We start from the raw sequence: 25,191 nt of genomic DNA, 5'->3' as shown, positions 1-25,191 counted from the left end.
AATCATAAAACATAGAAAACAAAATATATATTTGGTGAACAAACTTGACCAGCTAACTACATAAAGATTAAATTGGCATTGCAATATCTTTTAGCTTGTATGAAAAAATAGTAAAGCACTAGCATGTTATTATTTAAAACTAAAATTATTTAATAATACTTTTTAGTTTGAACTTCGTGATTGCTCTAAAATCATTGCAATAATTGCCTCAAAATGCATCAGCCTAGCTTCCATTCTCTCAAACAGCATCACCTTAGCTTCCATATTAACCATTGTACCCTTCAAGGTGACCAACTATTCTTTGGTGGGGCCCAACTCTTTTTTGGTGGTCACCAACTCTTCTTTGGTGGTCGCTAATTCTTCTTGAGTTGATTCAAGCACATGCCTAAAGGCATTGTTCAATGTATTTATAGAAAAAGATGCCTGGGTAGGTGATCATGCATATATTTGCATATTTTATTCATTCTATTTTATGCATGATCCGTTGAAAAATTGTGTTAAAACCCCAGTCTTATCGGTATTTTTGAGAAACTGCATTTAAATTAAAAATAAAGGAAACCCATGTTTTTAAATACTAACCTGCATTTTTCAATTTTTACTTTTGTTTAAGACGTTTTGATTAGTGTTTTAATTGGAGTAGAAGTGTCTAAGTCATAGTCTTTTTGGTTTAGGAGAGATAGTTTTGTGAAACACATTTTTCAGAAACGCTGCTTTGAAAACTTTGAAAATATATTAGAGTTTTCTGAAAAAATGGGTTAACCTAATTCTCATAATATAAATAGGTTTTTGAGAGAGCGGAAAATATTTTTTCCTCCTCTATAACCTGCGCCCCCCGCTCTCTCTCCTCTCTGCCTCCCCTTCTTCCTTTCTCCCCTATGTTCGATCGACTGGTTGCCTACCTCTTTCTTCTTTCTCCTTATACTTTTCACTCTTTACTCTAAACCTCATCATTGTCGGTTCCTCGCATCCTTTCTATCGAAGAGAGAGCGGAGTTCATTCGGTTACATAGGAAAAAACTAAATTCTTCTTCTTCCCCTTTCTCCATAGTATAGTTTCATAGCATGCATTGAAGTTAGATTTTCATTATTTTTATGGCATATTGCTCGATTTAATTTCAGCATATCATATCATTCATTGTTTTTTGTGTTTGGAAAAGAAAAGGAATAAATAAATAAATAATAAAATAATCATTTTCTTGGATTACATGTAAGTAGATTATTGTAGGTTTAGTTTAATCTCTGATTTTGACACATGTTATTTGCTATTTTTTAATTAGTGTAATTTAGGAATTAGTTTAATTAAAAATAACTTAATAGAATCACATCTATTGAATAATATTTTTCATAGTCTGCATTTTTTTATATTCTTTTCTTTTTTAGATTAATTAAAGCTGACATTTTCTGGTTGATATTTAAAAATTAGTTAGTTGTTTATCTCTTAATTAGTTGTTTTAACATGTTAATTCAATTTCATTGATTGATGCTTGTTAGTTTTCTTGACCGTAGAATAAATAGATTGCTTGTGAGATAAAGTAGAGTAGATAGTTAATTGTTTTCTTTATTATTTATTTTTTTCTTCTTTGAGCAAATTAGAATAGAATTATTTCTTATGTTCAGCAATTAGTTTAGAATTTATATTCCCAACACTTAGATTTTTAATTTAGTTATCGATTATCATTTTTTCTTAGAAATCACATTAGCCGATTTAGGTAGATTTAAATTCCAGCAATTAGTTAGTTTTACTGTCATGTTAAATCTAATTTTTTTACATCAATTAAATTTAATTAAGTTCAGTTTATGCCAGTAGATTAATTAGAAATTAATTAGTTAATTTAAATTATTTGAATTATATTAGCCGCTTTTCATTATTGCATTAAATTATCGATTTTGGTTAATTAGTTAATTTGTTGATTGCTTGCTTAATTAGTTGATTAAAGTCCTTTTTAGAATTCTGTTAGTTTAGCATGTAAGTTAAATTAATTTAGTTTATTTTATAGTTTACATTTTCTTTTATTAGTTAATTAGTTTAGTTTATTTGTTATTTGCATTAGTTAATTTCATAACTTGTTTCTTGTTTCTTTTTAGTTAGTTAATTAGTTATGCTAATTTATCTTTTAGTTAGTTGATTCATGTTAGTTCATAGTTAGTTATAGAATGAGTTATGTTATTTTGTATTTTAGTGTAGTGTTATTCCATAGTTTATTTACTATTTTTATGATTTTTTGTAAAACTAACCCTTAATATTTTTATAGTTTTTTGTCGTATCTTTATGTTTTGTTTGTTTATTTTTATAGAAAATTGTTTAGATGTGTAATAGGCCCTCAAAAGTACTCCTGAAGTACCCTCTAAGGTCCGTAAAAGGTCCCCACAAAATGCCCTTCAGGCCCTCAGAAAGCTCCTTAGGAGGACCACAAAGTGATATGCAAATAAGAAAATCAAAAGCTCAAGTAAAACATTAAGGGGACTAAAGACTTGAAGCACTGAAAAACTTTTCTCTTTCTTTTAAATTAGGATTTATTTTATTAATTCATTTTGAGTTTGTAATAAGGCACTATTGTTTTATTGGTTTCAGCCCTTCGCAGATGGCCGCATTATCTTAGTTATTTATTTAATTAATTCTTTTTATTTTTGGCAATAAAGAGTAATTTAGTTTTTCTGTGGAATACAAAGTATTTTTTCTGTTCCCTGAGTTCGACCCGGACTCCACTACTAGTGCAAGCCAATTTTTATGATTTGATGCACGGTTTATACAAACGTTTTTACTTAAAATATATTTTTAAAATACTTTATTGAAAAAGTTGCATCAAATTTTTGGTACCATTGTCGGGGAACGACTATTAAATACAAGTATTCACTTTATTGCCACTAAGTGTTCACATTTATTTAGGTTGCTAGTTTACTTTTTGTTCTTTGTTTAGTATTGTTTGTTTTTATTTACTGCTAATTATTTAGGATTGTTTAGTTTCTTTTCATTATTTAGGTTTTGAACCATGTGTTTGTACATCGTAGATACCAGCTTACCTTTCTTGCACGACCTACCTACTAGGCTACTCTTAGGAGGTCGCTGCACATGATTGGTATCATGATCTTAGTTTATTTTTGTAAAATATCTGTTGGGTGCAAATGAGTGGTGCATGTTTACTGCTTTCTAGTTTTATTTTTCTCTTTACCTGCTTTATGGTTTGCTGGGGTTTGGTCGCACTGCACTTTAGGTAGGTAGAAAGTCTTCTACTTAGGATAGTTGTTTCATCGGTCTACCCTTAGGTGCATGCAAGGGCGACGCTGGCTGGTCCCCAAGCTTGTGGAGACTTTAGAGGATCCCGAGTCCCTTGTTAGGAGAGCCCATCGATCCGTCCTCATGGCTCAAGATCAACAATTGACCCATCATCTGAAAGAGTATTTCATTCCTAATGAATATACTCCTGCCTCCTGCATCGCTAGATCCGTTGTAGGAGCTTCATATTTTGAGATAAAGGCCAACATAATCCAAATAGTTTCATCTTTTTTATGGTCTGAGCAATGAAGACCCCTACCATCATCTCGGTGAGTTTCTCGAGATCCACTCTACTGTGTAGATCAACAATTTTGGGAATGACACATTGAAGTTGACGTTGTTCCCATTCTCCCTTAAGGACAAAGCCAATCACTGGCTGAAGGCCTTAAATACAGTTCAAATTATCACTTGAGAATGCATGCAACGTGAGTTTCTCAAGAAGTATTTTTCAATTGGCAAGATGAACCAGTATCGAACAGACATCACCAACTTTTCTCAGATTGAGAGAGAACAGTTTCACAAGACTTGGGAGAGGATGACAAATCTTCTTCGCAAGTGCCCCCACCACCAGGTGCCTTATTGGCAACAGGTGCAACACTTTTATGATGGTCTGGCTGAGAAGGACAGGAAAATGGTTGATTCTTCATATGGGGGAACGTTCATGCTCAATAGTGAGGATGTGGCATGTGTCATATTGAATACATTGAGCAAAAATGCCATGCATCTTGCCCTGTCCTCGCGACTTGATAGGACCACACCTGTTCCTAGTGGTCCTAAGAAGGAAGGGATTTTCGAAGTCGGGTTCGAACATGAGTTGCAAATCAAAGTAGACAAGTTGACCAGGAAAGTTGATCAATTATTGATCAACCCAGCTTTGCTAAATCAAGTAGGAAAAGTGTGTGAGCTATATGCTAGTCCTGCACACTTGGTTTTTGAGTGTCCGACATCACCACTCTATCTTGAATTCGTTCAGGAGCAAGTAAATGTTGCCCAAGGTTTCGCTAGACCGATGCATGATCCTTATGCACTCACCTATAACTCAGAATGGTGAAATCATCCCAACTTTGTGTGGAGAAATTCATAAGAGCCACCCAATCTACCTCCTCAGACACAACACAGATAGGGTAACCTCCCACAAGGTTAACTGCGACCCACATTGTCTCAGGCCCTTCCCCAACTTAGCTTGACTTTTCCTTAGGAGCACATATCAGACTCATCTTTTCAAGAGAAGCTGCTTGAGGCCTTTTTTGACATTAAGGTCAACCTTAGTTTTCATACACAATCGATAGCGAAGTTAGAGACCCAGATGAGATAGTTAGTTGGGGCCTTGAGCATGCAAAGTAAGGGAAGCCTCCCTAGTCAATCTGTTGTCAACCTGAGGGGTAAAGAACCCATGCACCATGGTCTGCACCTCACAGAGTCTCACCAAGAGCAGGCAACTCTATTATCATGCTTTAGAGTGGGAAGGAAGTCCACCCTACTTAGGAGAAGACTAAAGAGCCTAGTGACAGATCTAGTGACCAGTAGATCTCTCTTACCAAGCCCCAAAAAAGTGGGCAGGGCCCATGGCCTATGCCTTCTTCTTCGTATATCTCTAAAGCCCTATTTTCTCAGGCCTTAGCAAAACTGAATGATTTTAACAAGCAGGGAGCGTACATGCATGAGATGCTTGACATGTTCAAGCAGGTTCACATAAACATTCCCCTGCTTGACGCCATCTAGCAAGTGTTTGCGTATGCAAAGTTTCTTAAAGAACTTTGCATGCAGAAGAGAAAATCGAGGTCGTTGCCCAAGATGATCTTCTTGACTGAGCAGGTGAGCTCCGTGTTTTGGCACCAAGCCCCACCCAAGCTCAAGGATCTTGGGGCATCGATCATCTTGTGTGTCATAGAGAACATGACTATCGAGTGTGCATTGCCCGATCTTAGGGTAAGCGTGAACATATTGTCGGGTTCCCTTTATGACACCTTTGGGATTGGAGATTTAAAGCCCATGACTATTGTCTTACAGTTGGCTGACAGGTCTACCAAGCATTCACGAGGAATCTTTGAAGACATGTTAGTCAAGGTCGATGACTTCTATTTTCCTGTTGATTTTCTTATTTTGGACATGGAGGGCATTGACGTCGCTCGTCAGATCTCCATCATTCTAAGCAGACCATTTTTTACCACTACTCATGCTCGTATTGATTGTCATACTAAAGAGATGGATGTTTCTTTTGGCAACAAGCGTTTGCGCTTACATATCTTTGATCCTAGCAACAGAGCGACAAAACATGGTGACTGCTTTTAGGTGAAAGACGTCACTGGGAAGCATTCTGATCCATAATTGGATGCATATCGATGCTTGGTTTATGGCTCTCCATCATTTGAGAATAGCTGCCACGTGGAGACTAATCTCATTCTTCCTGCTAGTATAGAGAGTCGTCTTAGGGTACATAGGGGTAGAGTTGGAGGAAACATAAAGGGTAGGGTCATAGATGAAATCATTTTCATCAGACCTCCTGATTGAGCATGACTTCGCGTCCATCGATCTCATAGATGATGAAGAATCACTAGAGATCCATCTAGCTGAGGACGTAAAACTTAGCGTTTTATGGTAGACAACCCATATTTGTGATGTACTATTAGTAGTCTTAGTAGTTTTTCTGTTTTTAAAAAGTTTTCTTCTTTCATGAGTTAGATGCCAAATTATGTATGCAATGCATTTTTGACATATTTTTATGAGTTGCATAATAGGTAGACAGGTGAAACCTATGCAGAGCTCTTCACATGCCGTATCAGGTAAGGTTCCACAACGTGGACCAGGTGACGTCTACTACTTCTCTCCAATTTATTTTCGTTCTCATATGCATTCACTCGGTTTCATGCAAGCATGGGAGAGTCCACTGAGGACAGTGTCATTCAAGCATGGAGGAGGGTGTAGTTTGCACACCCAAACTTTTTCTGTCTTTGTACTTGCACTTTAGATGAAAACTCATAAAAATTGGGCTTTTAAGAAATGAGTTTGACCTTATATGAATGCTTTACATAATCTAAGTTTTTTAAAGGTTTTTTAAGCTCCCAAAAAAATTTTATGACACTGATTTAGAAAACATGGTTATTTATGTGGATTTCAAAGAAATGACGATAGATGCATGTTAGAGTTTATTTTGAATCATAAGTATGAATATGCAAAAATTTATTTTTAAAAAACTAAGCAAATGAACATTGAAAAAAAGAAATCAAAAGTGAAAAAGAGCATACGTTTAGTTGTTTGATGTCTTCGTATTCCTTAATAGCTGGGCTCAAACACAAGTTGAAGTGTTTGAGTTCCATGACGAAAATGATAATGAAGGAAGTCACTTCTTTGTCTAAGTTAATATCTGTGACCTATTTTGTTCGAGCAAGTAGAGCCTGAGAGGTATTTACACCTGGTGCCCTAAAGCCATCTGGTTTGGGAGCCACCGACCTGAAAGCTCGTTACATAGACTTTATAGAGAGCCTAATAGATGTTGACATTGCACATGACAAGAAGCAAGCTATACGTAAACTATGAAAATGAAAGGTCTAGTGACTCGAGCAATTAAGTTCGAGGGATACTTTGTATCTGGTGTCTTAAGGTCGTCTGGCATGAGAGTCACTGACCCAAAGCTCGTTACACGGGTAACAAAAATTAAAAATTTGAAATAGTGCTCAACAAAAAGAATAAAAAAATATGAAAAAATTGAAAATCTGAAAAAAAAAGAAAGAGCATAAAAGAAAAAAATTTCACTGCTTGGGAATAAGTATTAAGAAAACTTGTGTAGAAAACATATGAGTGAGGATTAGTAAAAAATGACATGCACATATTTTATTTTTTGAGAATAAAGTATAAATAATTATGATATTTAGAAAAGTAAAAAAAAAAAATTTATTCTGTGGTGGCCTATAAAAGACTCTAATTATGTTTTGATAATGTAATATACGAAATATTTGTGAAAACAAACTCCTTAATTGCCTAATGCTTTTTGAAGTTGATTTTTAATGCATACATGATAGAGATGTTTATGGGTAGCATCACTACAAACCCTCACGAGACCTTACTCGTCCACTGGAGTAACCCAAGGGTTTAAAGGGCTTGTTGCATATGCTAAATACAATCGTGATTCCTACGAAAGTGAGTTAGGTTTCTGTTATGACTAGTTGTTATTTTTGCTTTTTTCTTCAGTTTGCTCGAGCACTAGTAATTGATAAGCATAGGGAAATTTGATCATGCATATATTTGTGTATTCTATTCATTCTATTTTATACATGATGAGTTGAAAAATTATGTTAAAAACTCAGTCTTATCAGTATTTTTGAGAAACTATATTTAAGTTAAAAATAAAAGAAAAATCATGTTTTTAAATACTTCCCTGCATTTTTCAATGTTTACTTTTGTTTAGGACGTTTTGATTAGTGTTTTAATTAGAGTAGAAGTGTCTAAGTCATAGTCTTTTTGGTTTAGGAGAGGTAGTTTTGTGAAACACTTTTTTCAGAAACACTGCTTTGAAATTTTTGAAAATATATTGGAGTTTTTTTTTAAAAAATGTGTTAACCTAATTCTCATAATATAAATAGGTTTTTGAGAGAGAGAAAAATGTTTTTTCCTCCTCTATAACCTGCGCCTCCCGCTCTCGCTCCTCTCTGTCTCCCCTTCTTCTTTTCTCCCCCTTGTTCGATCGACCGGTTGCCTACCTCTTTCTTCTTGTTCCTTATGCTTTTCACTCTTTCTTCTAAATCTATCATCGCCAGTTCCTCGCATCCCCTCTGTCGAAGAGAGAGCAAAGTTCGTTCAGTTGCACAGGTAAAAACCAAATTCTTCTTCTTCCCCTTTCTCCATAGTATAGTTTCATACCATGCATTGTAGTTAGATTTTCATTATTTTTATGGCATATTGCACGATTTAATTTTAGCATATCATATTATTTATTGTTTTTTGTTTTCAGAAAAGAAAAAGAAAATAATAGAAAATAATAAAATATTTTTTTTCTTGGATTGCATGTAAGTAGATAATCATAGGTTTAGTTTAATCTTTGATTTTGACTCATGCTATTTGCTGTTTTTTTTTAATTAGTTTAATTTAGGGATTAGTTTAATTAGAAATAACTTAATATAATCACTTTTATTGAATAACTTTTTTCATAGTCTGTATTTTTCTTTATATTCTTTTTTTTCCAAATTAATTAAAGCTGACCTTTTCTGGTTGATATTAACAAATTAGTTAGTTGTTTATCTCTTAATTAGTTGTTTTAATATGTTAGTTTAATTTCATTGATTGTTGCTTGTTAGTTTTCTTGACCGTAGAATAAATAGATTGCTTGTGCGATAAAGTAGAGTAGATAGTTAATTGTTTTCTTTATTATTTGTTTATTTTCTTCTTTGAGGAAATTAGAATAGAATTATTTCATATGTTCAACAATTAGTTTAGAATTTATATTCCCAGCACTTAGATTTTTAATTTAGTTATTGATTATCATTTTCCTTAGAAATTACATTAGCCGATTTAGGTAGATTTAAATTCTAGCAATTAGTTAGTTTTACTGTCATGTTAAATCTGTTTTTTTACATCAATTAAATTTAATTAAGTTTAGTTTATGACAATAGATTAATTAAAAATTAATTAGTTAATTTAAATTATTTGAATTACATTAATCGATTTTCATTATTGCATTAAATTATTGATTTTGGTTAATTAGTTAATTTGTTGATTGCTTGCTTAATTATTTGATTACAGTCCTTTTTAAAATTTGGTTAGTATAGCATGTAAGTTAAATTAATTTAGTTTATTTTATAGTTTATATTTTCTTTTATTAGTTAATTAGTTTAGTTTATTTCTTATTATTTGCATTAGTTAATTCCATAACTTGTTTCTTGTTAGTTAGATAATTAGTTATGTTAATTTGTCTTTTAGTTAGTTGATTCATGTTAGTTCTTAGTTAGTTATAGAATGAGTTTTGTTATTTTGTATTTTAGTGTAGTATTATTCTATATTTTATTTAGTATTTTTGTGATTTTTTATAAAACTAACCCTTAATGTTTTTAGAGTTTTTCGTCGTATCTTTGTGTTTCGTTTGTTTATTTTTATAGAAAAGCATTTAGACGTGGTGAGCCCTCGAAAGTACCCTCGAAGAGCTCTCTAAGGTCCCTAAAAGGTCTCCTAAAAAAGACCTTCTGGCCCTCAGAAAGCCCCTCAGGAGGACCACAGAGTGATATGCAAATAAGAAAAACAAAATCTCAAGTAAAACATCAAGGGGACTAAAGACTCGAAGCACTGAAGACTTTTCTTCTTTTTTTTAAATTAGGATTTATTTTATTAATTCAATTTGGGTTTGTAACAAGGCACTATTAATTTATTGGTTTCAGCCCTCTGCAGAGGGCCGAACTTTCTTATTTATTTATTTAATTAATTCTTTTTATTTTAGCAATAAAGAGTAGTTTAGTTTTTCTGTAGAATACAAAGTATTTTTCTCGTTCTCTGAGTTTGACCTAGACTCCACTACTAGTGTGAGCCAGTTTTTATGATTTGATGCACAATTTGCACAAACGTTTTTACTGAAAATATATTTTTAAAATGCTTTATTGAAAAAGTTGCATCAATAGGTATGACCCAGACTCCACCACTAGTGCGAGTCAGTTTTTATGATTTGATGCACAATTTGCACAAACGTTTTTACTGAAAATATATTTTTAAAATGCTTTATTGAAAAAGTTGCATCAATAGGTATGACACAACTCTCAATACCTCTAACATAGTCAGGTCATATACCAAGGACCTCTTTAAGTATCACAATTTTTTTCATATTAGAGTCTTGCGATGCTAATCGTGCCATCTCATGCAACAACATGAATATGTACTTTAATTAGTTATAGTCAAAACACATATTTACATATACAATACTATAGAATGATTCAATTATGTAATTACTTACATAATTGTTGGATACAATGTTAGCATTTATGTGTGTTGATATGTACATCTCAATCAACCCAATTTTTTCTCCTAAAGGATTGCTCTAAACATGAGAGAGAAAAATTAAGTTATGATTTATGGTCATATAAAAATGAATCGATCTCTCTAAAATTATTTTTTTTTTATCTTACACTTATGAAATCAAATGATTATACATTCTCTCTTCGATGTCACATATATGATTTTGGACCACTAGTGTGACTGATCTCCAATCCAGCTCTATTGGATTTGTTTCTTTCACACTTGACCTGGATGAAATGAAGATTAATTGTTATAAATAAATAAATAATATATACCAACTATATATAGTTTTTAATAGATAATTTATCATCCATTTCAGATCATTGAATAAATTATTGCATATATCCTTCCACCGGGCATTGGAAATATGCTTTAGAACATTGACTATGACTTTATCTTTAGTTGTATTTTCCTTATAGAAATTATTGTAATCCTGACATATCTCTCTATAGGCTTAAAAAAATTGAACGCTAAAGGTTTTTTTTCTCTAATTAATTTATATCCAAAATGAAGTTAGGTTGAAATATATAACAAAATAACTAGCAGATGGGAGCCGATACACTTTGTTAAAATAGAAAAGATAGGTACTACTACAATAAGGCATGATACTTACCATTATCAAGTCATGCAACTCCTTTTTATGTGCTTTAGCACCTTCTTGTAGGATATATGATAAAGTTGTGCATGCTCGTGCACAATGTATGTCACCTGCCCAACAAATATAAGAGTGTTCAGGCACTCTATTGTCTATGATCTATCTAGGTTATTAAGTGGGATAGAGCATTTTTGCCTCAATAGTGCAAACCTCGTGCACATGTTCTTGCTCCAAGATGTTCTCGTAGATGACACGACTGTACAAACAAGTACATGTCATTAAAATAGATTAAATCAATATGACATATATGAAAAAGATACATAATTAACATGAAAAAGACCGCTTTGATGTACCATGGTTAGGGGATAGTACCTCTAGGGAAAGATCATTATTTGACTCATTAGAGGAAGATGTTGATGTCCCCCGACACAACACATCATTGTCAAGATGAGTGATAAGAGACGACAGAGTACTCGCAATAGCTGCCCTGTATCGTGAACCTCGTGCAAATCATCCTCACCCTCCTGTCATATGTTTTTCAAACGATATTAGATGAACAAAATAATAATTTATAGATAGTTATATATATACAGTGAATTTGTTTGAATGATTATATTAAGATGAACAAATACTTTCAATCTCAAAAATATTGAAATGAGCTTGACAATAATACAAACAAATAGCACAACAACTCAATGACAACGTAGCTAAAAATAATTCACCTAACTGAATTTTAAAGGTGTAAACACCATTGTAAGGTTAAATGCATAGAAAGTTTAGACATATATGTGCTAATAATGAGGATCTAACACTACAAACTAAACAAAAAAAGCTTTGAAATACAACTCCAAATTATGGAAAATATTTTAATTTCACGTAATGAAACAAAAAGTCAATCATTCATCTGACATACAAGCATTTGCAATTGATCCTTCTAGACATGCTCTGTTCCTTACAAAATGATTAAGTTTTCCAAGATACCATTCAATTGGATACATCCAACGTAAATGTATAGGTCGTGCAAGCTTAGCCTCTCGAGGTAAATAAATTGCTAGATACTCCATGACGTCAAAGAAAGACAATAAAAATATCTTTTCTAATTTGCATAGAATCAAAGCTATATTGCCCTTCATGTAAGTCAAGACATCGACTTTCAAAGTCCTAACACATAATTTTTTGAAGAATATGCTCAAAACAGATAAAGTTGTAGAAATTTATTTGTTGGTAAATCTACAAATTACAACAGGTAGTGAGCATTGAACAGAAATATGACAATCATGACTCTTAATTCCCACCATCTTACCATCGTTAATGTTCACACAATGACCAATGATAGATGCGTAACCATTAGAGAATTTACTTCTTTCAACCAACAAAAATAGTCAGTCTTCTCAGGTCCTACCAATGTGAACGCTGCCACCAACATGTAGACGTACTATGGCTCTATAGATGCAAATTCTAATGTATGCCCATTGCATGTGTAAGACCCGTAATTTTTCAGATAACTTCTGAATAAAATTCATGAGGCATTTACCGATAAAAATAGCATTTTCACTTAGAATGCGAAACAAATTAATTTTCATGAACCAGTTATGCTTAGGATATTCGTCGCTTCGCGAATATATGCTCAAACACTCTGGAAGTCATAACTTTCTACCTGAACGAAATCAAGAGATTTCCACGAGCCAACTTTCTTAGTTACGTCAATACGAAGAGAATGACGTACTTAGAATTTTTCAAAAAAAATCGCCGAAAACCCAAAATTTTTGTGGGACCCACAAAAATATTGGTGGGATCCACAAAAATATTCCTCAAAAAATATCTGGTGGGTCCCACAAAATATTCAATGGAAATATCTAGTGGGACCCACAGGATATTCCATGGAATATTCTATTTGGATAAGATCGATGTGTCATCCGGATAAGTATGACATGAAATTTTCGAAAAAGCCAAGGGCAAAAAGGAAATTCTGAAACTTGGAGCTCAAGTTTCAGAATCTATAAATAGAGGTGCACCCCTCTCTCTAAAAATCGTCTAGCCCTCTCTCTCTCCTCCTTTTCCAAACCTCCCCTACCTAGCCTAGCCCACCTAAGCCTACCTGACTTGGTCTGAGCCTGCTTGACCTATTCCTAGCTCACCTGACCTGGTCTGAACCCACTTGACCTGGTCCAAATCTAGTTGACTTGACTTGAACCTAGTTGGATTTGAAGTCAAAGTCAAAGTCCTTTTTTGTCCAAAGTCTTAGTTTGATTTTCTGAACCCAGACCTAGTCTGACCTCTCGAAGGAAGGATCAAACCTCGTTTGAAGCAGTTGGAGCATTTTAGAGTCGTTTCTTTCTCGATTTAAAGTAAGTTCGCTTCATTGATCCATCTCTCTTAAGTATTTGCGTGTTTGTATATAACATATACTTTCTGAAGTAGTGTCTGATCCTAGTTCTTGGTTGAGCCCTCTAGAATACTTCGGTGTTCACGCACTCGCCTTGTAACTATCGTTAGATATATATGTTTGAATGCACAATATATGCGTTCTTAAAAATGGTATCTCGCCCTAGTTTCTGGTTGAGCCCTCTAGGACACTTCGGTGTTCACTCGCTCTTCTCATAACTATCGTTGGATACGAATCTTGGTGTATATCGTCTGGAATTGGCCGTCGCTTCTTATATCGCCAAGGCTCGTGTAATTTACCTTTGTCGTCGCGTCGCATGATGCCAACACTTCCTGTTTTCTGTAATTTTTTATTCTATACTTTCGATTATGCATTTACTTACGTTGTCGTGTTGAATGACACCAAGGCTCTTGCTTTATGCAAATATATATGTAGAATATTTCGTTCGGTTACACACCCCGAACAATAAGTATATGTATTTCCTTTACGCTCCCGCCATATAAAGCACAGACTTCTACTTGTATTACATATACGGCGCGTAAATGCGCATTTAAATGGAGATCAACTCCAAATTGCCGATGCGATTCTCTTACCGCTCCTTGTTCAAGATTCTGCTTGACGAATGAAGCTCCTATTGGAAAGGCTTCCCTTTTGCGCAAAACCGCTTTTTTGTAAAGACTAAGTCAATTGCGTATGGCCTGTCTATGGCCCAAGGTTCCAATCAACCTTGATGGTTGTTGGATAAGCACGACGGTGTGCATCCATCCCCGAATTAAGCGTAGCGATTTCACCGCTAAAGAGGGGAGATGCCGCTGAAATAGTTAAAAGAAACGTACACTTTTTCTATCAAAGAGAGAAAGTGCTGCTGAAATTTCTGAAGAAGCTAGAAATAACTCAGAAAGAACGTAACAGGTTACTCCATCATACAAAGGAGTTGCTACCTAGTTCATTGAACACTTTCTACAATGTAGAAAGCATTGTCGCACTCCTGCCATTGGAGCAAGAGTGATGCTGACGAAATGGTTGGCAGAAGAGCTACTGAAACCAGTTAAACACATGATGATGTATGTTGTTGGAATAATGCCAGAATAACTCATCTCCCTAATACTTGTAAAGGCACCTTACTCGTAAGGGTCGTTGCGCTAGAATAGTGGTTGCGCCTTGACTAGGTTATGGGCTCGTTGCGTAAAAATACGTCGCGTGACCGATCTGTTGAGATCGAGTCATATGCATGCTCATTAAGAACTGTTATACAACTAGACTCGTAAGGGTCGCAGAGCCAGAGTGTGTTGTTTCCACCCGAAAGAGGTGAGATGCTAGTGATGGTTGCAATGTCGAGAGTAGAGTTAAGCATGCATATGAATAAAACTTAAGGTTGCATATACCCCGCAATTGATGATCATGTTAGGGGTATCCCCTTTAGTTGATGATCGTGATTGGGGCACACTGAATAGGGTCGGATACATATCTCCATAGTGCTGAGGCACGAGCTGCCTAAAATGACATGCAATATCCGACCAAGTAATTATAAGACTGACAGACCCCTTCAGGAATTATGCTCACTGTGGAATGACAGTGATGATACATCCTTGAGTGACACGTATTGACTTTAGACCTGATAGAGTCCACGATGACCTCAGTCACTCATGGGTTTTGAGGTCGTGGTTATTCTTAAGATATAAGGATTAAACCCAACTACTGCAAGTAGAGGATGCATCTGAATATGGGCCTAGTAGGGTTCTTCCAGTTGAAATACACCGCCATACTATTGATAGGGTCAACAAGCCTCTGGAGTATCTAAAATACATGGAATAATCAACCCCTAGAATGTCAAGTTGATGCCCGAACAATGCTTCGCCCACGTACCAAGGGTGAAAAAAGTTAATTATCGAAACAATGCATTAGCTCTAGGTTCAACGATGCTTAAATGTATGAGTGGATAAACGTTGTTGAGTCAATCCTGCATAACCTTTGTGAATGTGTCATGATCGGTATACGACTAGACCGACTGGGCAAAGACCCGTATTGTATCCACACGACTAAGCGAAGCTCAAGAAGCTGTCCTTAGATGCGTGGGATACAGATGTGCCAAGTATAAAGACTTGAGCTAGACATCTCTTTGAGACCCAGAAGAGGTCAAGGCTAAGTCATGGAGACTTGAGCAGTTATTCAATCACAACCCGGAAGAGGTTTGCGCTAAGTCATGAAGACTTGAGCGGATGTTCAACTTATAGCTCTGAGAAGGCTCTTGCGATATACGCTAAGTCATGAAGACTTGATCGTCATTATTGCGAACTGCGATCCTGATTGGTCAATATATTTACTTGAGTTGAATAGATGTGTGATTGCTTGCTTGTCAGACCACCAGTGGTTCTGACCCCATTTAATGAGGATTTTAGGTGTTGAACCTGCGTTGCGATATGCAGAGCAAGGCGGCATCGAGTTCCAGGGTTTCTCTAGACATAGTTGTACTGTTTCTTTTTATTGAACTTAAACTGCTTTTCCAAGCAGTGATGTTGTAATAAACACATGGTTTTCGATAAAATGGAACACCTTGGTGGTCAATGAGCTGCTTGGCTACATACATGTAATGTGCTTGTAGTTTTCTAAAACTGATGACTCATTATCGTCTGATTTCGTTGCTAAAAGCTTTCTAAAGTTCCACTGCAAAGAAAAAAAAATCATGAAAATTTTAACTTAGTTTTATTTTGAAAATCCGGGGCGTTACAACATGTATGCCGATTGAAGTTTGAAAACAAGGTTTTGAACTTTAGCCCTCTAGTGAGCCCCTCTCTCGACTCTCACAATATTTGTTTTTTTAGTGATGACATTGTGTTTATTTTGGATTTATTAATAGGTTATAAAATTTTTAAAACCTTGCCAATTTGATCAATGAAGCTTGAGATCTTCAAAGGTTTGTACTTCACAAATTTGTTTTATGCTTTTTATTTATATATAATTTATTTGTTATTTTGTATAATTTTTGTTTAGCATTTAAATTTTTTTAATAATTAATTTATGAACTTCATTTGAAAATAATCTACAAATGAGTTTGGATCGGGCGTCCCACTGAACATTGTTCCAAAAAACATTGAAATTTTCTCCAAAAAAGTTTAATCAGAAAATGCACGGTTTCCAGTGGACGTTAGTAAGCTAGCTGGGCAGTTTTAAACTTAAGAATTGAATAATTTACAAAAAGCTTCTCAACTTATATGATATTCACATGAATCAGATCTACTTTTCAGTTATTACATTTAGCATCATGCTTTTATCATTTATGCTTCAAAGATATGTTTGGTATTAAAATCATTCAGTTGACCTTTGTTTAGTCAAAATGATTAAAATTCCTTCACTGTTAATTTTTTTATGAAAAGGTGATAAAATGATATGAAATTAGTTTTTTATAATAAAATAACAAAAGTATCAATTTACACTTAAGAGTATTTGAAATAAATCTTAATCATAAATCCTAATCTTATCCTAAATCCTAATCCTAATAATATCCTAGCCCTAAATACTATATAAACAGAAGTAAGGGTAATAGATGTCAAAAATTAGATGCTTCATTATTTTTTCTAATTGACATCCTTATCATGTTTTTTTGCCAATGTCATTGAAAATTTGTTTGCCCTTTTTTATATAGTTTTCAAGAAAAAGTCTTACTTATATAGTATCTTATAATTTTTCAAAAGCTCTGAAGTTCCCATCTCTCTCTAAAATATCTCCATAAATCAATCCTCTCTTCTTTATAATTAACCATAAAAAAAAAAATTATGCATGGGGTTGGTCACTCCATGCATAAAGTTATGAACAAAATGTGTTTGAAATGCATACATTTTTCTATTATTTATTCATATTATTTATCATAAAAAAATTAGCACAATCTAAGCCCCATCATATGAATGGGCCATTAAGTTTAATTTAAATATATACTAAACCATATAAAAGGGTATTTTATATGGTGGCCCAACCCACCAAATGGTCAAAACATATCTATCGACGCCTTTTAATATTAAAAAAAATGATCTATTCGGATCATAACTGTCCCATGTACACATCTATTTGTCGTAGCTATATATTCTATAGACACAAATCAAAGGCTAATCAAGATTAGATGAAAAGTCTCCTCATGCAAATAAGGGTGTCAATGGGCCGTGTTTGTTTCCTATCCAATCCGAATCAGACCCAAACCTCATTCGAGATGATGGTTCCGAGTCTAAACCCGGGTCTAATCAGACCCATTATAAGAGAAACCATACCCAGATACTATAAGGATTACATGAACCGGACCCAGACCATACCCGATAAAATAATATATTTTATCATTTTTACAATGAAAAATTGCTGATCTTAATTAGAACTCGGGTCAGGCCTGGGTCTGGTATGAAATTTCACAAACCATACCCTCTTCATATATTAATGGATTCTAATCGGGCCTTCTTATTTATCACCAAACCCTGATCCTATAGGGTTTGGTAGGGGTATATTTTTTTCTCATGGGAAAAAACATTTGAACATGGTTAATACATTTCCCACTATAGGAAAAATGCATGTTTAAAATATTGAGAATATAATACGATTGGACGTGTCATGACATAATATATTGTAAATCGAGCAACATGCTCTATAATTTTTGGTCGGTCATCTTCTGCCCAACTTCAGGCGACTCGGAAAATCAACTAGCTTTGTCCTAGAACCGGGTTGATATTTGCATGTCGACGAACGAATCGGTATGACCGGATCCCGACCTCTACCGGATCCCATAGGGTCAGAGTTTGGTTCCAAAGAAGGGAGTCCAATTAACTATCTGGTTGGTACCCCTGAAGTCCGATTATTAAATGGGTCGGGTATCGCTCATGAAATTTTATACCAAACCCTGGTCCAGCCCGAGTTCAGATTACGATCCACAATTTTTCAATGTAAAAAACTTAAAAAATATATTATTTTACCAGGTATGGACCAGGTCTGGTTTATGTAATTCTTATCGGATCCAGATATAGTTTTCTTATGAAAAATCTGATCAGACCCAAATCCGGATCTTTTACCTGCATCACTTAGTCCAATACAGGTTTGGACCTACCCATTTTAGCAGGGTTTCAACCCGTTGACACCCCTAGGTGCGTCCGAAATTCACAACTATGTCGCAAAGACATGGGTACGATCGATGTAGGACACAAGTTCAAGTCATGAATTCATGTTTTTTTTTTAAATATAGGACAAAATGACACAATTTTTTAATTTTTTTTACCAATAAAAGGTATACAAAACAAACCTACTTTTGTCTGGGCTAGTTTTGTGTCAATTGACTGGTTAATGCCATGGTCTGGTGGACCCACTTCCTAAATCCGATCCAGAATCCCATAATCCAACAAAGTCCAAACTCCTCTAGGCCTTCAGTAGGGATGTAAACAGTTCAGATTCAGATCGGATGCATCCAATACCATATCCAACAAATTGAATTTTGGCTAAATGGTTTCAAAATCGGATTCAGATTCGGATGGTGAAAAGGTCACACCAAATTCGCTTTTTTATACATAATAGGATGGATATCTGATAAAATCCAATTCATTGACATCCCTAGCCTTCAGTTAGGCTTACAGCTCTGAATTGGTTGGGTTGTGAGCCAATCGAATAGGGCCCAAGTTTGGGCTTAGTTATATGGGTCCAATAGTTAGTTGTGTCCTACCCCCTTGATCCGATTAGTAGACAGAATGGGTCTGGTTTATAAACCAGAACTAATGCCTGACCAAGATCCAATTAAGATCTGGATTTTTCACATATACAATATTTTCAAATCGAACATTTTTACTAGATATGGTATGGTTTCTTTTGTCCAAAACCCAGGCATGTAAACGGGTTGGATTCGGTTAGAAATCGTCATTGCTGAATCCAACCTAATTTGTAGTTGGACTTGGATTCAAATGTAAATTGCTAGTACCAAATCCGGACCTGACTAACTTGAATGGCTAATCAGATAAAATGTTTACCTGTAATGGGAATCGGATATAGGTTGGTTTCAAGTCCAGTTTTGATTTGAATCTGGATTCGGATGTAAAAATTCCAAAAAAAATAATCGGATCTTTTGTACTTCACTAAATCCATCTACGAATTCAAATTCAGTTCAATATCCAATCAAATCCAAACCATTGATGACCCTACGGAATACAGACCTGATTCTGTTTCTGCCTAAGCCAGGTCCAATTGAACCCATATAGAGATCCGGTACCGCCACTTCAATGTCTAATTTGGTCATTCCATATTTACTAAGGAAAAGAAATAGATACAAGAATCCATGCATGAAATGAAAGCAGAGAAGCAAGGAGTCCGGATCTGGTGCAATTACATGGCACCATTTTCTTTGCATTAAGCACCTGATCGCCCTCCATCAAGCCTTGGGCCCCACAACTAACAGGCCTGTCCCTGAGATGGAGTGTGATCTGCTTAATGTTTGTGCAATTATATATATATTTCATACAAATTTTTTATATAGTGCACTTAAAACATATGTTATATATAAAATATATATTTTTATTTATACGAGCTCTCTCGAGCTGAGCCGAGTTGAACAACTTATGTTCGGTCATGGGTGGGCTCGCCAACTATACAAACCGATCATCAATAAGTTCGTGAGGATCCGAACCAAGCCCTATTCCCATGTAGCAATAGGCTCCTATGATCCCAGTCCGCCCTAGGCGTATAATCCGATTCGATTACGAACCAGAGGGGCCGGTCCGAGACGAGAAGCTGACGGCTTACGGCTTAAGTGACGGGAAAGGTAAGGGTAACTAACGCCGTTAGCCAGCTCGTCTCTGTCAGGCTGGCCATCCTTTTTGCAAACCTTTCAGTGGAAGGGAATCAAAGGAAAATGATTCCCCCCGCCTCAAGCCTTCCGTCGAATCTCGTCTCCTCATTTCATTTCATTTGGCACGCATTTCATCCTCATCTGGAGACCCAATCCCCTCGCCTTTAAAAGCCGGATTCCCTTCAATCCCTCCCCTTTTGTTCCCCTTCCTTCTTTTCCCTTCCCTTCACTTCCGAGCGGAGACACAGGAAGAAGAAGAAGAAGAAGAGGAGGACCTGGTTTCTATTTCTATCTGTATGTCTTTATTTCTATCTCTCTTGATTTCTTGATCGTCTCTCTGATTCAACCTGAAAGTTCGTTGATCTGTTTGTTATTTCGATCGATTCGATATCGGGTTTGTTTTCCTTTGAGATCTGTTTTTTGCTTCGTTTGATGTGTCTTAGTATCGCCCGGTCGTGTGTAGATTAGCTCCTGGATGGTTTTTGGTTCCAGACCTGGAGTTTTTGATCTACGTTTGCTCCGATCTTTGGGTTCTTGTGCCTTTCTTGATGAAGATTTGTGGATTTTTGTGGTCGATCGTTTTGATGATCTGTATTTGATGGTATCGGGCTTGGTATTTGTGTATGCTTTGAAACTCTTTGCATGTTTTACCGATATTTTCTGATTTCTGGTAGATCGGTGGAAGCTTAGGTTTTTTTGTCTGTCTATTTGATTATGCTTGTTTCTGATCGTTTTTTTTCTTTGTAAAGAGTTGAGTTTTCCATGGATTTGATGTTTTTGATCTAGGGGAGGGTTTGTATCTCTTAATTTTGATTTGTTGAAGCAATCGTGTGTATGCGTATGGGATTTTAATCTAATGTTTCATCTTCGTGTATTTTTCTTTTGGTATTTCGTTAGTGCTCGGATAGGAGTTCTAATCTGGGTCTCTGTGATTAGATTGTTTTATTCGTTACTTCTTGTTTTTGGAAGTTTCCGTGATGAACATATAAGTTTGAATATTGCATTGTAATCCAAAATGTAACACCCGATCCTGCTTTTCTGGATAATTGGGTGCATCCACGCAATCTTAATGACATGATTTTTTTGGGGATTTTGTTTTGGTGATATGTATATCTCTTAAGATGTTTTTTTTTTTCATTTGGAAAAAGAAAAAAAAAGTTAGAAGAGAAACTAAATGAGAAAAACTGAGTGAAAACTTGTTCTTGCAATCTAGGAATCAAGGAACATTTTGTTTAGCAATTGCCGATTTCCTCATGATTTTCCTGTAATGAAGTCCTGTGGTGTTGAAGAAAATTCACATGTTTACAATGTGAGGTTTACTACATATAAAGTTCAAATTTGATTATCTTGTATTTGGTCATACATATTGAGATAAGAAGTCATTATTGCACTGTTTGCATGACATTTATATGGTGCAAACTAGATGGAAGTTGACATTTTGTTTTAATATCATGATATGGGTTTTCACATGAGTACGGATCCAGTTCTTTGACATAGGATGGGTTCCATCCTACATTCAATCCTAGCCGTCCAATCAATGACTAGGAGTGGTTCCACATTTTCGACTGGATGTGGACTAATCCTAGCCATCTAGTTGCTTCAGCTGGACGGCTAAGATCCACATATGATGGAACCCATCCTATGTCAAAGGACTGGATCCTTTTTTACATGTTTTGGGTGTTGGCATGACTTTTTTTTTTTTAAATTTCTTTTGGTTCTGTAGCTTCAAGTAAATTGGAATTTAGGATTGATAGCTGCTGTTCCCATAACTATCATGATAAAATGATAATTTTGATAATTTTAGGTTTACAATTTAACATTTTTGTGATGTATACCAAATTCTCTGCTGCTTGAGACGAGTGATTCTCACAACCATTATCAGCAAAATTTTGACTTGTGATGGTCATAGAATATAGAAGTGAGATTGCTCTGTTTGCAACTCTTTATAGTCTATATGTGTTCTTGTGTTATGTCATCTGCCTTGTGGTTTCAGAGTGATCAAGAGTTACGAGAGCATGCTCCTTTACTATACAGAAGGGACTGTGTGTGTATATGGGTGGATTGTTGTGCTATCTTTGATAGTATCATAGTACATTTTTAAGGCAATTCAGGTACATGTGTTTATTTCGGAAGATTTTCTTAAATCCTCTTTTTACAACTAATTTCATGGTTAATGTTTTTCGTCGAAAGCTTGTTAAATGTTTTAACTGTTTAGTCTCCTTTCTAACAGCTCCAACGGTCTTCCCATTATTGAAGAATATGGTCCTGAATTAAGTTTGTTGTGTATTTTGATTTTAAGCTTTAAAAGTGATTATATAATATGTATTATTCTTGAACTTTTGGTTAAGAATATAATTGTCTGTTGGCCTTTAGCTTATTGTGATCTGGAGCTTTTTGCACAATTCCATCAGCAATAATCTTACTGCTTTTCAATGCAGGTTTGATATAGAAAATGGCTGACAACGAAGACATTCAGCCCCTTGTTTGTGATAATGGAACTGGAATGGTGAAGGTATGTATGGAGTATGCATGCCCTATTTATACCCTTTTGGCTCAAATTATATTACTGTCGTTGATTGTTTCCTACTGTTGCATTATCTCTGCTTTGTTGAACAGGCTGGGTTTGCTGGCGATGATGCTCCAAGGGCAGTCTTCCCAAGTATTGTTGGCCGACCTCGACATACAGGTGTTATGGTTGGGATGGGGCAGAAGGATGCATATGTTGGTGATGAAGCCCAGTCTAAAAGAGGTATCCTCACATTAAAGTACCCAATTGAGCATGGGATTGTCAGCAACTGGGATGACATGGAGAAGATCTGGCATCATACCTTCTACAATGAGCTCCGTGTTGCCCCAGAGGAGCACCCTGTTCTTCTCACTGAAGCCCCACTTAACCCCAAAGCCAACAGGGAAAAGATGACACAGATCATGTTTGAAACCTTCAATGTTCCTGCCATGTATGTTGCCATTCAAGCCGTCCTCTCTCTTTATGCCAGTGGCCGTACCACAGGTGAGGAGAAGTATTTGATTCATGTAGACTAGTGGATGCACACATGCACATGCACTCACAAGGCAAACATACACAAGTAGTCTAATTATTTAAACCATGTAAGTGTGGAACCATTGTTTGTTTCATAGAGACTAGTGGATGTGTGTGTGCACGCATCAGATGCATTAGCATACACAAACCGGAGAAGATAGGATAATTATGTGATTCATGTAGGCTAGTGAATGTCACACAGACACAGATGTGCTAGGGTATGGAGAGAGAGAGAGAGAGAGAGAGAGAGAGAGAGAGAGAGAGAGAGAGAGAGAGAGAGAGAGAGAGAGAGAGAGAGAGAGATTTGTGCTATTGAATACTTCTCAGTATCTAATTTGAAGCTTTTGTTGCATGGGATTGCTCAGTCTTCATGGTCTAAATTGTTTTAGATGGGCGTATGAATAGTTCCTCTCCTTTTGATTTGCTGTGTTTTTTGCTTTCAGGTATTGTGTTGGACTCTGGTGATGGTGTTAGCCACACGGTGCCTATTTATGAAGGTTATGCTCTTCCTCATGCCATCCTCAGGCTTGACCTTGCTGGTAGGGATCTGACTGATGCCCTCATGAAGATTTTGACTGAGAGAGGGTACTCCTTCACCACAACTGCTGAACGGGAAATTGTTCGTGATATGAAGGAGAAGCTTGCTTATGTTGCCCTTGATTATGAACAAGAGCTTGAGACTGCTAAGAGCAGTTCTTCCATTGAGAAGAGCTACGAGCTGCCCGATGGACAGGTCATCACCATTGGAGCTGAGCGTTTCCGATGTCCAGAGGTGTTGTTCCAGCCTTCTCTCATTGGTATGGAAGCTGCTGGTATCCATGAGACGACATACAACTCGATCATGAAGTGTGATGTCGATATCAGAAAGGACCTCTATGGGAACATTGTTCTCAGTGGTGGATCAACCATGTTCCCTGGCATTGCTGACCGTATGAGCAAGGAGATCACTGCCCTTGCTCCCAGCAGCATGAAGATCAAGGTGGTGGCGCCGCCTGAGAGGAAATACAGTGTCTGGATTGGAGGCTCAATCTTGGCGTCGTTGAGCACATTCCAACAGGTACTGTCTTTGTTCTTCTGGTTAAGAATATAGGGATACCACAATTTTCCTTTATTTTTGAAAGCCCTTTTTCCTGAATTTTTGTTTTCATTTTGGCATTGTGCTTGTCTCATTGGAGTTTCATGTAATGAATATACTGTATCGTTACTGTTTAAAATTTCTTTCCAAGTCATGTTGATGTTGCCTATTAGAACGCCTCAAATAAAATTGAAGCTTGTGATGCTGAACTTTATTATGGGTTTTCATTTCCCCATCTTTACAAGTGGGTGGTACAGATTGAGAGAAGAATGACAGGTTTGTGTTTGTGATTAAACAGATGTGGATAGCAAAGGCGGAGTACGATGAGTCCGGCCCATCCATCGTCCACCGGAAGTGCTTCTAGATCTGGTTTCCTGCATTTTTTTTGTTGCCTTAGCGTCTATCATTTGCTTGAGTCAGATTGTTTGGTTGCGAAATTGTCTTCAATTATTATATTCCCTTTTGAGAGATATCTCTTTTACCTTCTATGTGTTATGTAATAGCAGGAACGTCGTGTACCTAAGTTCAGGTAGGATTGCATATCTCTTGCATAGTTTTTATTCAGTCTGCTAGTGGAGAATGTGGTTTGCATAATCTCTTTTACTTCTGTTCAACGAGTAGCAATGTAGTTGAACACTTGAGCCTGTCAGTCTTCTTTTCCATTTGTATTATTTTCTCATGTTATTCTCATGGATGTCTTTTTACCTGCCTGGTTGAAAGGGATCTTCCTCTCTTTATTGTCCATCGAGGCCTAGTAAAAGCAAAAGGCGAGAATGGTTGTGGTTGCTTGGTCAAAGGTTTTTTTGATCCCTATGTTTAATGCCAGTTCTTTTCGAATGTTTGGTGCTTTCCTGGCATTTCACGTGGTCAGGCCATTGAGTATGACCCAAAAAAGCCTGCTGTTTTGGCTTTTGTTATTACCTCGTGATCCTCAATCCGCATAAAGCACTACCCATTTCTGGCATTTCCACTTTTCCTGGCAAGTTCAAATTTGTGAATTGGCAACGAGTGGATTCCCTTTCTGATT

The 25,191-nt window shown here is 35.9% G+C and overlaps 1 protein-coding gene across 1 annotated transcript; it reads left to right on the top strand.

The window, feature by feature from the left end:
- Window positions 1–20,106: 20,106 nt before the first annotated feature.
- Window positions 20,107–24,897, top strand: LOC149842755 (actin-like). Its single transcript, XM_089999405.1, has 5 exons — window positions 20,107–20,343; window positions 22,488–22,561; window positions 22,666–23,059; window positions 23,533–24,146; window positions 24,463–24,897. Exons 2-5 carry the CDS (start codon window positions 22,502–22,504, stop codon window positions 24,526–24,528), a joined length of 1,134 nt encoding a protein of 377 aa, XP_089855531.1. The 5' UTR covers window positions 20,107–20,343; window positions 22,488–22,501; the 3' UTR covers window positions 24,529–24,897.
- The last annotated feature ends 294 nt before the right edge of the window (window positions 24,898–25,191 follow it).

Source organism: Nuphar pumila, chromosome 3, assembly GCF_984573655.1.
Source record: "Nuphar pumila chromosome 3, dmNupPumi1.hap1.1, whole genome shotgun sequence".
Taxonomy (NCBI): Eukaryota; Viridiplantae; Streptophyta; class Magnoliopsida; order Nymphaeales; family Nymphaeaceae; genus Nuphar; species Nuphar pumila.
This window is presented reverse-complemented; position numbering and strand designations above follow the sequence as displayed.

Coding starts and splice junctions, on each gene's coding strand:
- LOC149842755 (XM_089999405.1), top strand. CDS start 22,502: ATGGCTGACAACGAAGACATTCAGCCCCTTGTTTGTGATAATGGAACT. Junction 23,060..23,532: donor TGCCAGTGGCCGTACCACAG/GTGAGGAGAAGT, acceptor TTTTGCTTTCAG/GTATTGTGTTGGACTCTGGT. Junction 24,147..24,462: donor CGTTGAGCACATTCCAACAG/GTACTGTCTTTG, acceptor GTGATTAAACAG/ATGTGGATAGCAAAGGCGGA.